Source organism: Petaurus breviceps, unplaced genomic scaffold, assembly GCF_028583685.1.
Source record: "Petaurus breviceps papuanus isolate PSGF00001 unplaced genomic scaffold, PetGlider_PUasm1.0 191, whole genome shotgun sequence".
NCBI lineage: Eukaryota > Metazoa > Chordata > Mammalia > Diprotodontia > Petauridae > Petaurus > Petaurus breviceps.
Genome location: NW_027185811.1, coordinates 4,634,035 through 4,649,875, shown reverse-complemented (window position 1 = coordinate 4,649,875; position 15,841 = coordinate 4,634,035). Strand labels below are relative to the sequence as shown.

Below are 15,841 nucleotides of genomic sequence, written 5' to 3'. Positions count from 1 at the left end.
TATTAGAGTACTTATGTTTATACTATAATACACAGTAAGTATCTATTAGGAATGTAACATGTTTCCTCAATGTTCTTGCCCCAAAGGTAAAATGTCTCATCGGCAAATTATCAAATGCTAAAATTTGCTCATTAATTATCTGTGAAAATTACATAATGGTCATTTGGACAGAGAAATATAACTATATTCAAGAAAAAATTTAAAAGAGAAAACATTTAAAATAAGTAAAGAAGTGATTCCAAACCTGGTGGTCAGAAAATGAAAGCTGGTTCTCTTGAAAACCTATCTCTGGCAGAAGATGTGTTTTGAATATGGTATTGTGGTTCACTAAAGTTGTTTTTCTAGACTCCATTCCCATAGTATCAGAAATCTCATCTGGGGGAAAAGAACACAAATTAGTCCATTTTACAATATGCCTCAATCTAAATTCTCTCCTGCTTGAAATCAAACTTTTTGTTATAACTTACTTTTTAATTTTATTGATGCATTATTTTATGCCACAATCACAAGCCAGGAACCTCTCCCCATAACCCTGTCCCCCACAACCAAACAAATGATAAGTTTTTTTAAAAACTTAATTTTTGGACACAACATAATTTGAGTGATTTCCAAAGATGATGTTATGAAACAATTCCACAATTAAGTGGAATCTCTCTCTAGCTACTCTAACCACTAGTAAGCCATTTTAATTTGAGCAAGAAAAAGGATTAAGTACAGAAATTGGCCTATTTACAGGTAGGGTGTACTACAGGCAAAGAAGCAGATAGAATCTTCAGAAGTACATAAAATGCCTTATTCAAGCATTAAAAATTAAGTATATTATTAAAAACCACACTTCCCCTCCCCAAAAAAACCTCCCACATTTTGCATTTAAATAAAAAATAAATCTATTTACACATTTTAAAACTTTATGCTATCAAATTTTTTTTGAAGAACGAACCTTTTTTGGTTTTTTTTTTTAACTTGTATCTCTTTCTTTGATTTTCTTTAAGACTTTCTTTACAAAGGAGAGTGAATCACCAACAGCTATGGCAATTTCCAGACTTCTCAACCCATAAATGCCAAAAAAAAAGTAAGAAGTCAGTCGGCAACTCTGTTGGAACTGGGTGGAGAAGAGCATGGTCTGGCCCCTGCCCCCAGAGAGAGAAGTGATGGAGGCCTGGCTGCTGCAGTTGCTGCTGCATGGCTGACTCCAGAGCTCCTGGCCTGCAGATTGTAGGAGGACCAAGCGACCATTCAGAGGGTAATAGCTTTTGCTTTAAACTGCTTGGATCTGGATCACGATCTTGGGTGGTAGTCCTGGGGTGTGTGGCCAGTGCACCAGACCTTGTGGGGGCTACAGAGAGGGTGCCCTCTTAATAGCTCTGGCAGCTGCGAAAACCCCAGTGATTTGGGACAAAGCTCTCTCCACTCTGGAAGCAGAGTTCTACTGTGGCAAAGAGCTCAAAAGTAACTGGCTGCCAATAGGAGCTAGCAGATGAACCACAAACAGACCACAGAATCCTTTTTTGGGGGACAAAAAGGATCAAAGCATGGAACGGGAGGGAAGACAATGAAGTCAGAACCCCTGCATCAAAAGCTTCCAAGAAAAATATGAATTGCTTATACACCATGGAGGAGCTCAAGAAGGATTTTGAAAATCAAGTAAGAGAAGTGGAGGAAAAATTGGGAAGAAAAATGAGAATGATGCAAGAAAATCAGGAAAAGCAAGTCAACAGCCTGCTAAAGGAGACCTAAAAAATACTGAAGAAAATAACACCTTAAAAAATACACTAACCCAAATGGCAAAAGAGTCCCAAAAAGCCAATGAGGAGAAGAACACCTTAAAAGCCGAATTTGCCAGATGGAAAAGGAATTTCAAAAACTCACTTAAGAGAATAACTCCTTCAAAATAAGACTGGAGCAAATGGAAGCTAATGCTTTTATGAGAAATCAAGATACTATAAAACAGATCCAAACAAATGAAAAAATGGAAGGCAATGTGAAATATCTCATTGGAAAAACCACTGACCTAGAAAATAGATCCAGGAGAGATAACTTAAAAATTACACGACTACCTGAAAGCCATGATCAAAAAATGAGCCTAGATAACATCTTTCAAGAAATTATCAAGGGGCGGCCAGGTAGCACAGAGAGTAAGAGCACCGGCTCCAGTGTAGGGACGATCTGGGGTTCAAATCCGGGCTCAGACACTTAGCACCTACTCAGAAACACCTGGCTATGTAACCTTGAGCAAGTTACTTAACCCCAATTGCTTAGGGGCGGCCAGCTGGCTCAGTGAGTAAGAGCACCGGCTCCAATGTTGGGATGACCTGGGGTTCAAATCTGGGCTCAGATACTTAGCACCACACCCAGAAATAACTGGCCATGTAACCTTGAGCAAGTTACTTAACCCCGATTGCTTTAAAAAAAAAAAAAAGAAATTATCAAGCAAAATTGCTCTGATATTCAAGAACCAGAGGGCAAAATAGAAATTGAAAGAATTCACTGATCACCTCTTGAAAAACATCCCAAAAAGAAAACTAGGAATATTATAGCCAAAATCCAGAATTCCCAGGTCAACCAGAAAATACGGCAAGAAGTCAGGAAGAAAAAATTTGAGTATTGTGGAAACAAAATCAGGATAACACAAGATGTAGAAGCTTCTATATTAAGGGATTGGAGGGCTTGGAATATGATATTCCAGAGGTCAAAGGAGCTGGAATTAAAATCAAGAATCACCTATCCAACAAAACTGAGTATAATGTTTCAGGGAAAAAATATGGTCATTCAATGAAATAGAGGATTTTTAAGCATTCTTGATAAAAAAAACCAGAGCTGAACAGAAAATCTGACTTTCAAATACAAGAAGCAAGAGAAGCATGAGGAGGTAAACTGGAAAAAGAAATCATAAGGAACTTATTAAAGTTGATCTATTTACATTCCTACATGGAAAAATAATTGTAACTCGTAAGACTTATCTCATTATGAGGATATCTGAAGGGAATATATGTGTGTGTGTGTGTGTGTATACACACACACGCATATATATGTATAGGAGGGCGTATGTATGTATAAATATATATGTGAGCGTGTGCATATGTATGTACATGCATACACAGAGGGCACAGGATCAGTTGAATATGAAGGGATATCTAAAAAAATAAAATTAAGAGGTGAGGGAAGAATATATTGGGAGAAGGAGAAAGGAAGAGATAGATTAGGGTAAATTATCTCATATAAAAGAGCCAAGAAAAAACTGTTACAATGGAGGGGAAGAGCAGAAAGGTGAAAGGGAATGGAACAGCCTTACTCTCATTGAATTTGGCTTAAGGAGGGAATAACATACACACTCAATTGGGTATCTTATCCTACAGGAAAACAGAAGGGAAGGGGATAAGAGGAGGAAGGAGAGAAGGGAGGGCAGATTGGGGGAGAGGGTAGTTAGAAGCAAACATTTTTGAAAAGGGACAGGGTCAAAGGAGAAAATAGAATAAGTAGGGGGTGGGATAAGGATGAAGGGAATTATAGTTAAGTCTTTTACAATATGACTACTATGGAAATGTTTTGTGTAACTATACGTGTACCTGTATTGAATTGCTTATCTTCCCAGTGGCGGTGGGTGAGGAGGAAAAAAGGGAAAAAAATCTGGAACTCAAAGTTTTAAAAATGAATGTTTTAAAAAAAATTGATTTTTACATGCAACTGGGAAATAAGATATACAGGCACTGGGGTACAGAAATCCATCTTGCCCTACTAGAGGCAAGATATAAGAGGGAGGACGTAAGAGAGAACAAATTGGGGGAAGGGGTATCAGTTGGTTCACTATTTTGGGATGGAGAGAAAAATTTGCAACTCAAGATCTTGTGGAAATGAATGTTGAAAACTAAAATAAAGTGGAAAAAAAGACTTTCTTTACAATAAGTATCCCCAGAAGGTATAAGTGGGGCTTAACAGATAAATTTACATCAGTCAATCACCAATATAGAGTAAGGCCATTATTTCCGCTACAAAATAAATTCAATTGGACATATATAGGAAATAGAAGCAAGGGCAGGTAACCAATGATAAATGCAAAAGAGTAAAAATGGTAACAGGAATCCTAAAGCTAAGAGGTTGATGGTGAATACTAAAGACAACAAAAAGAAGCTTTCTAGTTATAATGGGACAGAAATGATAAAAAAAGGGACAAGATCACTACTCAATGTGGATGGAATGACAAAGAATGACAGAAAAGGCATGAGTATATCCAACCTTTATTTTGCCTCCATCTTCTCTACCAAGAAAAAAAAATCTTTGGGCCATAAAAGATAGAATCAAAATGATTAGCAGGAAGGTGAAATGCATATGAAGTTCATGATAGGTGAGGTGATCAAAAAGCACCCAGCTCTCCTCAAGCAGTTCAAGGTTTTAGGTCCTAACAAACTGCATCCCACGGTAATGACAGAATTTGTGCACAGGTGACTACAGAAGTACAATCAGTGATCCAGCAAAAATCACGGAGAGGGGAAAATATGCCACAAACCTGAAGGCAAGAAAATATAATACTAATTTTGAAATAAAAAAAGATCGTAGTCTTCATATTAAAGCCAAGAGGGCTTGACCAATTCCTGGCAAAATTTTAGATTATATGATTTTAGAAAGAGAAGTGGTGCTCTCTAAGAGTAAGCATTGCTTCATCAATAGGTCATGGAAGATGAATCTCATTCCCTGCTTTGTAAGAGTTACCAGTTACTCAAACACTGATAATGAATGCTGGGATTTCTCCCAGGTATTTGCTAAAGTTTCTTACAATATCCTATTGGACAAAATAGGGAGATGTGGGTTAAATAACTGTATAGTTAGGTAGGTTCTGAATTGTTTGAATAGCTGGATCCAAAGAATAAGAAGCAAAGGGTCTACAACAATCTGAAAAGAGGTTTACAGTGGAGTGTCCCAGGAATTTGTTCTGGGCCTTGTACAGCATCTTTTATCATTGTATTGGTTGAAAGTACAAATAGTTTACTTGTCCAGCTGGCAGATGACAGAAAGCTGGGAAGGAAAGTTAACATGTTAAAAAACAGAGATGGATTCTAAAAAGATTTCAACAGAATAGAAGGATGGGCTGAATCAAAGAAGAAAAAACTGGTTAAGGATAAATGTCAAATTTTGCCCTTAGATTCAAAAGTAAAATGTTCAAGGATAGAACAAGGGAAGTATGGTCAAAAAACTGTGTGTGTAAAAAGAGTTCTGGGAGTCTGAGTCAACTGTAAACTTAATTAGCACTGTGAAATGACAGCCAAAAATCTAACTCTATCTTAGACTGCATTAATAAAGGCAGAGTATCTATAGAGATGATACTCTCCCTTGTACTCTGTGCTATTTAAAATGTTTTGAGGGCTCTGTTCAGTTCTAGCCACATTTTAGGAAGGAAAGTGACAACCTGAATATATAACGAGCAGAGTCACTATGATGGTGAGGAGCCTGAAGAACACAATTACTAGATTCAAATGAAAGTACTGGGAATGCATAGTCTTGAGAAGAAAAAGTATAGAAGGGACACGAGTTATCTTCAAGTACCTCAGAGCAGTTATATAGAAAAGGGATTTTCTGTCTTAGAGGATGGGACCAAAGAAACTGAGCCGTTTCTAGAGATAGTGGATTTCCCCATCATTGGAGATCTGCATGTGAAGGCTAAATGCCTACTTGCTGAGGATATTGTGGAAGGAATTCCTATTCACTAAGTACTGTCCTAGATAACCTGTGAGGTACCTTCCAACTCTGAGATTAGTTCTGTGACTCAGTGCTATTTGTTATTAACCAGACAGATGTAGCCTAAATTGGTAGCCTAACATGGAAATTCAATGAGAAACAAACAATATGGTAGAGGAGGGAGGAGGGAAGATAGGGAGGGGATGTTGTAAAGAGGAGATGGAAGAGAAGAAAATGAGAAAAAGAACTGAAAGAAAGGAAGTAAGGAGGGAACTAACAGAATATAAACATCACAGGATATAGTAAGTTATAATCTTACAGCTTTTTATAGCCAATCTCAAATTCCTTTCAAATTGGCTACCAGTAGATTCTTACATTGATCTCTTCTACAGAAAAAAAAGTAGACTGCTATGAACTAAACAGTGGGAAATATTATAGCCACAAGATTTCCCAAGACTATATAAATGGAACCAAAAATTCACATAAAGCAGATTTACTGTACTTTGCTTTCTTCTATAGGAGAAATTAGAAGATGCCTCTTAAATGTTCTATTTAAAAACTCCTTATCAAAATAAGGTTTGTGTACATATTAAATAATTAGAAGTGAAAAAGCACTTAAAATTACCATCAAGTACAAAGATAAAAACCCTAGAACTATAAGAAAAGATCGTTCTCTTAAGTCTAGTGCAGTTGAGTTGTCATAGGAGTTAATACTTCTACCTTCATATGGTTGTTCTTACCCATGTCAAGTCTTCTCACATCACATAATTCAGAGAATATACAGGGTCCTAGAAAAGACAGTACACAAAGGAATATTGATTATGCTTTTTTATACACACACATTTATAATAGTAGTATAAGAAGCTATAGGAGGGGGGCGGCCAGGTAGCACAGCAAGTAAGAGCACCGGCTCCAGTGTTGAGAAGACCTGGAGATCGAATCCCGGGCTCAGACACTTAGCACCCACCCAGAAACACCTGGCCTTGTAACCTTGAGCAAGTTACTTAACCCCAATTGCTTAGGGGCGGCCAGGTGGCTCAGCGTGTAAGAGTACCGGCTCCAGTGTTGGGACGACCTGGAGATCGAATCCTGGGCTCAGACACTCAGCACCACACCCAGAAATAACTGGCCGTGTAACCTTGAGCAAGTTACTTAACCCCAATTGCTAAAAAAAAAAAAAAAAAAAAAAAAAAAGAAGCTATAGGAGGATAAGTTAGTCTTTGTGTTCCTTGTAAATAGTTAAAAGCAAATAAACATAACACAAGGGGGAACTGGCCCCATTTCTGTCAAATACAAAATGAAGAGTTGGGTTAGATCAGGAGTTCTTAACCATCTTTGTGCCATGTAACCTGGTGGGAATCTGATGAAGCCTATGGACTTCTCAGAAAGATGTTTTTAAATTTATAAAATAAAATATATAGTATTACAAAGAAAAGTAACTATATTGAAATAGTTATCTAAATATTTTTTTAAAAAGATCAAAGATGTCAGGTCAAGAAGCCCTGGAAGAGATGGCTTAAAGTCCCTTCCAACTTTAGATCTATGACCCTATGACTCTATGACAGGAAAATAAATGATTAGAAAGTAATAAAACTAAGCTGGAGTAAAGTAAAACTATCTCTTATGCTACAAATGTGGAATCTAGAAGGGACATCAGAGATCACTAGTCTAACCTCCTCATTTTACAAATGAGGAAACTGAGGACCAGAGAGTAAGTTAAACCATTTATCTGCAGTCACACAACTTGCATAAAGCTAAAAAGTCAAAATTAGAATTCAAGTCTTCTTACTTACCATGGTTTAGTGCTTTCTCCAATATAGCAGACTAAGCCTACCATCTAATTCAGGCAGTTTTATCTAAAATCGACTCTGAAGGACTTTCTTAGTTCATACATGTATCTAATCATAAATTATACACAGATAGAAAGATTGATAGGTAAAAGTCTGGCAGTGTTTCAGGCAGTATATAATTCTCTGCCTCTTCTCTGATTGATATTAACAGACATGCCCTAAGATGAAATAATGCATAATATACAGTAGAAAGATTACATAACATGAAATGTAATGTAATAACATGTATAACATACTGCACAACTTCTTCTTAGAACTATTAAAGATCCAAGTGTCTGATCACTTAGATGTGTTAAAAAGGTGTCCCCAGGTAGAACTGAAGTTTTAAAGTTGCTTAATGAACCAGACTCTCCCTCTCAAAAGATAAAAGACACTGTTCCCAACCACCCTGCCCCCACATTTTCTTTTAAAAACGTCTTCAGATCTTGGTTAAGAAGAGAAAATAAGATTTGTCATAGAATTAAAGTAGCTTTTTCTCAGTTCACTCCATCAGGCAAGTCACTCAATAACCAACTTTCACTATTCACTCTCTACTCACCTTAAAAACAACAGCCCTAAAAAAATTCTTCAGAACCCCCTTTCCCTTTTCCCAACCTGCTTAGAGGATGCTTCTTCAGAACCAATTTCAGGAAAGCAACAACAATCTTTTTTTTTTTTGCCTTTTTTTTGGAGGGCAATTGGGGTTAAGTGACTTGCCCAAAGTCACATGGCTAGTAAGTGTGTCAAGTGTCTGAGGCTACATTTGAACTCAGGTCCTCCTGACTCCAGGGCCGGTGCTCTATTCACTGCACCACCTAGGCGCCCCTAGCAACAACAATCTTTAACTTCACTGTCTACTCCACTTTTCCACAGAACTGGTACTCATTCCTTAAATACATTTTTCTGGAATAATGACCAAGTCAATTCTGCCAATTGTTCCTATATAAGATGTGTCAACCTATTCCCAGTTGTCCCCATTCACCAGCTCTCTAACTTTATGGGGCAAAGTACCCCTTTCTAGACACCATATGCACAAAATTTGTTTGTTTATGCATTCATCCTCTCACTGCAAAAAAACAAAACAAAACTCTTTTTTAGGACAGAAAGGTTCCACTTCAAATTCCCCATTCTATGGTTTTTTATGTTTTAGTGAGATGGAAGTAAAAAGGAAAATAGTCTTTCTTCTAAATTCCAGCACCATTCAACCTTTCCCCCAAAAGCCACTAGAATACAATGTGACCGTTGCTTGGGGATTTGGGGGAGGGAGGATTGTGGAACACATTTTTAAAAAATAAATGTATACAGTTTGTTCCCTCTCCACAGAATGTGTATTTACTTTGTTATAAGTCACGTATGTACAATTTATGTTCAAAGACTTCAATCAATCAATAAACATTTATTAAGCACCTAATATGTGCCTGGCACCACACTAAGTGCTGGGGACACAAAAGAGGCAAAAGACAGTGCCCTCAAGGAGCTTCCAATCCAATGGGAGAGACAACATACAAATGAATATATACAAATCAAGTCAAATATAGGGTAAGTAGAAAATAATTAACAGAGGAAAGGCACTGAAATTAAGAGAGGTTGGGGAAGGCTTCTAGTAGGTATGATTTTAGTTGGGATTTAAAGGAAGCAAGGCAGGTCAGTAGTCAAAGTGAAGGAGGAAGAGTGTTTTAGACATAGAGGATAGCCAGAGAAAATGCCCAGAGCCAAGAGATGGACTGTCTTGTTTGTGGAACAGTCAAGAGGCCACTGTCACTGGTGTGGTTGAGAGAAAGGTTTAAGAAGACTGAATAAACAGGAGGGAGATAAAAAATGGCTTTGAATGCCAAACAGAGCATTTTGTATTTAATCCTGAAGGCAAAGAGGAGGTGACATAATCAGACATGGGATTTAAGGAAAATTACTTTAGTGGCTGAATGGAAAATGGCCTGCAGTGGCAGGGAGACCTACCAATAGGCTATTCTAATAGTCCAGATGTGATGGTATGTAATAGCACTAGAGAGATAGCAGTATCAGGGGAGAGAAGGATGTGTATTCAAGAGATGTTGTAGAAGTAAAATCGACAGGCCTTGACAACAGATTGGATAAGGGGACATGAGAGACAGTGAGGAGTCACAGATGACTCCTGTGTTGTAGGCCTGAGAGACAGGAGGATGGGATGGTGTTGCCTTCTATAATAATAGGGAAGATTGGGCAGTGGGAGGGGTGGGGGGAGAGTACAGTTAAGGTGAAAGATGGTGAGTTTCATTTTGGACATATTAAGTTTAAGATGTCTACTAGACATCCAATTTGAGATGTCTGAAAGGCAGTTGGAGATGCAAGACTGGAGGTCAGCAGAGAGGCTGGTGAAGGACAGGTAGATTTGAGAATCATCAGCATAAAGATGGTAATTAAATCCATGGGAGCTGATAAGATCAATAAATGAAGTAGTATAGAAGGAGAAAAGAAGTGGAGATAGAACCCTGTGGACCACCTATGGTTAGATAATGTGATCTGGATAAGGATCCAGCAAAGAAAACTGAGAAAATGAGATCAGACAGCTAGAAGAAGAACCAAGAGATAGTGGTGTCCCAAAAATCCAGAGAGAAGAGAGTATCAAAAATAGAAGGATCAAGTGTCAAAGTCTCTACAGAGAGGTCAAAGAGAATGAGGACTGAGAAAAGGCCATTGAATCCGACAACTAAGAGATCATTAATAACTTTGGAGAGAGCAGTTTCTGAAGGAACCATTGTAATATGGTCTTTTTGAGTTTAGCTACAAAGGACAGAAGAGATAGGATTATAGTAGGGGAGACATGGATATGTTTGTATGCAACAGGAAATGAACCAATAGGCAGGGAGAGACTGAAAATAAGTTTACTTCAGGGTAGAATAACCCAAAGAAATAAACATAGTTTTCAAAGGAGAAAAAATGGAACATGAAAATTTCAAGGTTTGCTTAGGGTTCACAAATATCTTGACAATTCTAATGATGACCTCTGGTGCTGCTCTAACCTAAGTAGTTTGGGAGATTCTCTGAAGTTTCAACAAAATTAATTGGTTAAAAATGTACATTAATGGGGCGGCCAGGTGGCTCAGCGAGAAAGAGCACGGGCTCCAGTGTCGGGATGACCTGGATCAAATCCGGGCTCAGATACTCAGCACCACACCCAGAAATAACTGGCCGTGTAACCTTGAGCAAGTTACTTAACCCCGATTGCTTTAAAAAAAAAAAGTACATTAAAACCATCTCTCGGGCAGCTAGGTGGCACAGTGAGTAGAGTGCTGGCCCTGGAGTCAGGAGGACCTGAGTTCGTATCCAGCCTCAGACACTTAACACACACAAACAAAAAACCTAGCCGTGTGACCTTGGGCAAGTTACTTAAACCCAACTGCCCTCCAAAAAGCAAAAAAAACAAACAAACAAAAAAACCATCTCTCGAATGTTAGACTATATCATGTTCATCAAAAGAGAAGAAAAACTCTAGTGGGGAAAAATTTGTCTAGAAAGAACTCTAGAATAACAACAATTCCAATTTTTCTTGCTGTCAGTGAAATAATGAATTTGGCATACAGGATAAGTGCTGCCCAGGTCCCATGGTTGTATGCATCCAACTGACCAACTCCTCTCAAGTGAATTATTACATTCTGAAATTGCTAACAATTCTGTCATAATTTTACATCACTTTAAGAAACCTAGGAGTCCTAAAACTTTAGAAATAGCACCTTAAAAGTTCTATTTAACTAATAGGGGGCAAAAACCTCCCAGAATTGATAGACTGGGTTCCCCTCAGCAATGCAAGGTTATAAGACAACTCCAAAGGGCTCATGATGGAAAAGGCTATCCACATCCAGAGAAAGAATTACGGAGTCTGAACGCAAATTGAAGCAAACTGCTTGCTCTCTGTTTCATTTTGTTTTGTTTCTTCTTCCTTGTTTTTCATTCCATTGGTTATAATTCTTCTTTACAATTTGACTAATGTTTAATGTGTAGATATATGTAGAACCTATATTGGATTGCATGCCACCATGGTGGGAGGGTGGAGATGGGGGGGGAGAAAAGTTGGAACTCAAAAACTTGCGGAACTGAATGTTGCAAACTAATAGTAAATACTTTTTTTTAAGTGAAAAAAAAAGGGGGGGGGCAGCTAGGTGGCACAGTGAATAGAGCTCGGGCCCTGGAGTCAGGAGGACCTGAGTTCAAATGCAGCCTCAGACACTTGACATACTTTGCTAGCCATGTGACTTTGGACAAGTCACTTAACCCCAATTGCCCTCCAAAAAAAAAAGCAAAAAAAAAAAACATACTATCTAAGTCTGAGCAGCATCAGAGGTTATCACTATAGCTAAAGGCAAAAAGGCTTATCCGTGGTCATACAGGTATTAATAGTACTAGAATTAACAGTGATAAGTGCCAAAAAGAGATGGAGCATGAGGACTGAGAAAAGACTATAGTTTTGGCTGGATGAAGTCATTAGTTATTTTTAAGCAGTTTTATTAAGGTGAGGAGAGTAGAAGCAAACTGAAAGGAATGAAGGAAATAGTGTGGTTCGAGGGCAAGAGCAGTAGATTTAGGGTCAGAAGACCTGCTATTGGCCTGCTGTGGGCAAGTCCCTTTCCCTCTAGTTCTCAATTTCTTCATCTGTAAAAGAAGGGAGGTGGACTCCTAAGGTCTTCCTGTCTTAGTTCTTTTGCCTCCCTGACCTGAGTTCATGAACTTTATGACTGAGTTCATAAAGCTGCCAGACATCCTTCCTCAAAGATACATTTGGTCAGGATATTCTTTTGTTCAAAAATCTCCAGTGAGTGGCTTCTTATTGCCTATCAAATAAAGTTAAAATTCTTCTGTCTAATATTCAAGGTCTTTCACAATTTGACATTACCTTGTTTTTCAAGTTTTATCTCACACTACTCCTAAGTCATTCTGTCAGACTTGTCTGGAGCACAGAATACAGGATGTCCCTAAAGTCTGAACACATAGGAAATTTCATTAACTATGCATATTTTCAAGAAATTAAATGAAATTTTCAACAACATTTTATTAAATTTATTTAATTAGTATAAATGAGATTTCACAGGAAGACATAGTAGACACACAGTAAATCTCATTAATTAATGAAATTAAGTTAATCTCATTAATATGGAAAATAGTCCCCAATAGCCAATGAAAGCTTTTATTCCATATGAAATTGTCATGGCTAAAAAAAAAAAATGCTAATTAGACGTTGTTGAAAATTTCATTCATTTCATTTCTTGAAAATATGCATAGTTAATGAGATTTCCTATGTGTCCAGACTTAAGGAAATCCCTGAATATTTTTTGCCCCTTACCACCTAAGACCTATTCATTAGCCAAGGTCTAGCTCAAATGCCATTTCCCTCACCAATTCCAACAACTGAAGAGTGGTTGAGTATGATGTGGTATATGAAGATGAATCTTTTTGTGCTATAAAAAAATGAGGAAACAAATGATTTTAAAAAGACACGGAAAGACTTCTATGAACTGATATAAAGTGACCTGAGCAAAACCAGAACAATGTATATCAATATTCGAAAAATGAGCAGTTTTGAGGTTTTTTTGTAAACTGATAAAATAAGCAAAACCAGGACAATTTATACAATGACAATGATGCTATAAAAACAAACAACTCTGAAAGCTTTAAAAACTATGATCAATACAGTTACCATTCATGATTCCAAAGGATTAATGAAACATGCTATCCCTGACAGAGAAATGATAGATCTGGGGTACAGAATAAGACATATGACTATGCATATATGTTAAAAGAAATCTGTCTTTTTTCTTGTGCTTCTTCCCCAATGGGGTGGGGATAGGAAAGAAAATAGATTTCTGCTATTTTTTTTTTAAATAGAGATGGGAAGTGCTACAGATGTGAATGCTGTATGCACTCTCAGATGAAATCTCTGTATTATTAAGTTTGCTTAACTGTTTTACTTTGTTACAAGAAACTTCTCATAAAGTTGGAGTAAACTATAAATGCATGTAATGTAAAAACAAAACATATCAATAAAACTTAAAGTGACAAAAGAACGAAAACAGCATATAACTTTTTAAGACCCTGCACTGTGCTTCTCTAATTACATACTATACTTGACAGAATAATTTTTCAGGCTTTCAAGTATCACATTTTTTACTACTGTTTGATATTTTGCTTATTGTTGTGTATTGGGTCATCTTCTCACCAAAACTTTGTAATTTCCCTCAGGGTGTCTCCCTCTTGGAATGCCATACTTTACTGCTTGGACTTTACTCAGGTAGGCAACTAAGACCAAAGGGCATTGAACAACAAAATGACAAATCAGATCTGTGCATGAGAAAGATAAATTAATCTTATCTATCAAGTTAAACAGGCTGTGAAGAATGATTTTGAAAGGATGATGGGAGACTAGAGGCTGGGAGATGATGGAGGAGTTTATGGCAAAAGTCCAGGCTGATGGTAATGAAGGCATGCAACAGGATGGCAACAGGACAAAGAAGGGAATAGCTCTGAATGTAAGAGTTAGCATTTATATTGGCTTTAACATTTGCAAAGCACTTTACATGTTATTTAATTAGAACTTTGCAACACCCTGTCTGGTTTGATACTATTATTATCTCCATTTAACAGTATAGGAAACTGACAAATGGAGGTTAAGTGACTTGGCCAGTCACACAGCTTGTCAGTGACTGAGGCAGGATTCAAACTCAGGTCTGCCTAGTTACGGGTCCATTCTATCCACTGTACTACATAGCTTAGAGTGGCATACCAAGTGGATGTGGAAGGTAAGGGAAACAGAAGCGTCAAAGAAAACAAAGGTTTCAACCACAGATAATCGATTAATTGTAATACAATTGAAAGAAATAGTATAACAGGGAATGGCGTTGTTGTTGAGTTGTGTCTACCTCTCCATGACCCCTTTGGGGTTTTCTTGGCAGAGATACTGGAGTCGTTTGCCATTTCCTTCTCCAGCTCATTTTACAAATAAAAAAAAAAAAGAGGCAAACAGGGTTAAGTGACTTGCCCAGTGTCACACACCCATTAAGGGTCTGAGGCTGAATATGAACTTAGCTATTCCTGATTCTAGGTCACCTAGCTGCCACAATAGTTTTGTAGGGTAATGTAATCTTTTCTGTATATGATGAATGTAGGTCCCTCAACAACATTTGGGTAGAAATGTTTCTGGGGAGGAGCTGGAGCTGAACATATAGACAAGGGAGACACCTGCACAGCAGAGCTATGGTAGTGAATAAATAAGATCAGTAAAGAAGAGAGCAGAGAGAGAATGGAAAGCCAAAGAATCTTAGAAAATGTCTGATTTAACAGGTTAGGAGAAAACCCTAAGAGAGAAAAGAGTGAAAAGAGGATAAAAGAGGAGGAAACCCAGACTTCTAAAGATGCTGAAGGAGTATAAGATGGTCAACAAGTGTCCAATGCTGTAATGAGGTGAAAGAGGAAGAAAAATGAAGGAGAATCATTGAACCTTTAACAAAATGAGAATGATTTCCATGGGGCATTGAGAAAGGAAGACAGATTACAGCAGGCTTAGAAGAGGTTAGGTTTCTTTGGAAACATCCTACATAGAGTACTTTTTAAGAGGCAAGGCAGTGAAGAGAAGGAAAAGTATAAAACGAAAAACTCCGTAAGAGTAGAAAGGCTAGTGGATTGGGGAGACCAAATATATTAGTTCAGGTAATAGAAAGGAACAAAGAACCTTGGTTATTCACCCAGAGTCACAAAGCTAGTAGGTGTCAGAAATAGAATTTCAGCCTAAGTCTCTCCTGATTCCAATCTCTTTCTACTAGATCATGATGTCTCTAAGGAATAGATCATTTTCTCATCCAAGGCAATTCCAAAAGACTTATGATGGACAATGCTAACCACATTCAGAGAAAGAACTATGGAGTCTGAATGCAGGATGAAGCATACTAGTTTCACTTTTTTTTGTTTTTTATTTCTCATGGTTTTTCCCTTTTGTTCTGATTCTTCTTTCACAACATGACTAATGTGGAAATATGTTTAACATGATTGTACAAGTATAACCTATATCAGATTGCTTACTGTCTTGGGGAGGAGGAAAGTGAGGGAGAAAAATCTGGATCTCAAAATTTTACAAAAATAAATACTGAAAACTATCTTTATATGTAATTGGTAAAAAAAATGCTACAAATAAATACTGGAAATTAAAAAAAGGAATAGATCATTTTCATTTGGGAGGGAGAAGAAAAGGGGGAAGGATTAATGGTAAGAAGAGGTAGCCAATGAAGGCTTCATAAGAGATGTGTCTTCAAAGTCAGGGCTTCAATGAAAGAAGATGGACATGGTAGAGGTGGTTGAAGAGGGGAAACAGTTAATTCAAA

General features: G+C 37.5%; 1 protein-coding gene across 10 annotated transcripts in view; it reads right to left on the bottom strand.

Annotated features, from left to right (window-relative positions):
- SENP1 (SUMO specific peptidase 1) overlaps positions 1–15,841 on the bottom strand; it is an 83,960-nt gene that overhangs the window by 59,967 nt on the left and 8,152 nt on the right. For 6 of the 10 annotated variants that reach the window (XR_011169157.1, XM_069092670.1, XM_069092665.1 and 3 more), the window contains 2 exons: positions 6,411–6,458; positions 245–375 (listed from right to left, as the gene is read on the bottom strand). Coding sequence is in view for 8 of the 10 variants with exons in the window: in XM_069092670.1 (XP_068948771.1) it covers positions 245–375; positions 6,411–6,414 (135 nt within the window). In the remaining 2 variants the exon portion in view is untranslated. Of the gene's footprint in view, positions 1–244; positions 378–6,390; positions 6,459–15,841 lie in introns of those variants that run through there. The other 4 variants (XM_069092667.1, XM_069092669.1, XM_069092668.1 and 1 more) reach the window with 2 other exon arrangements.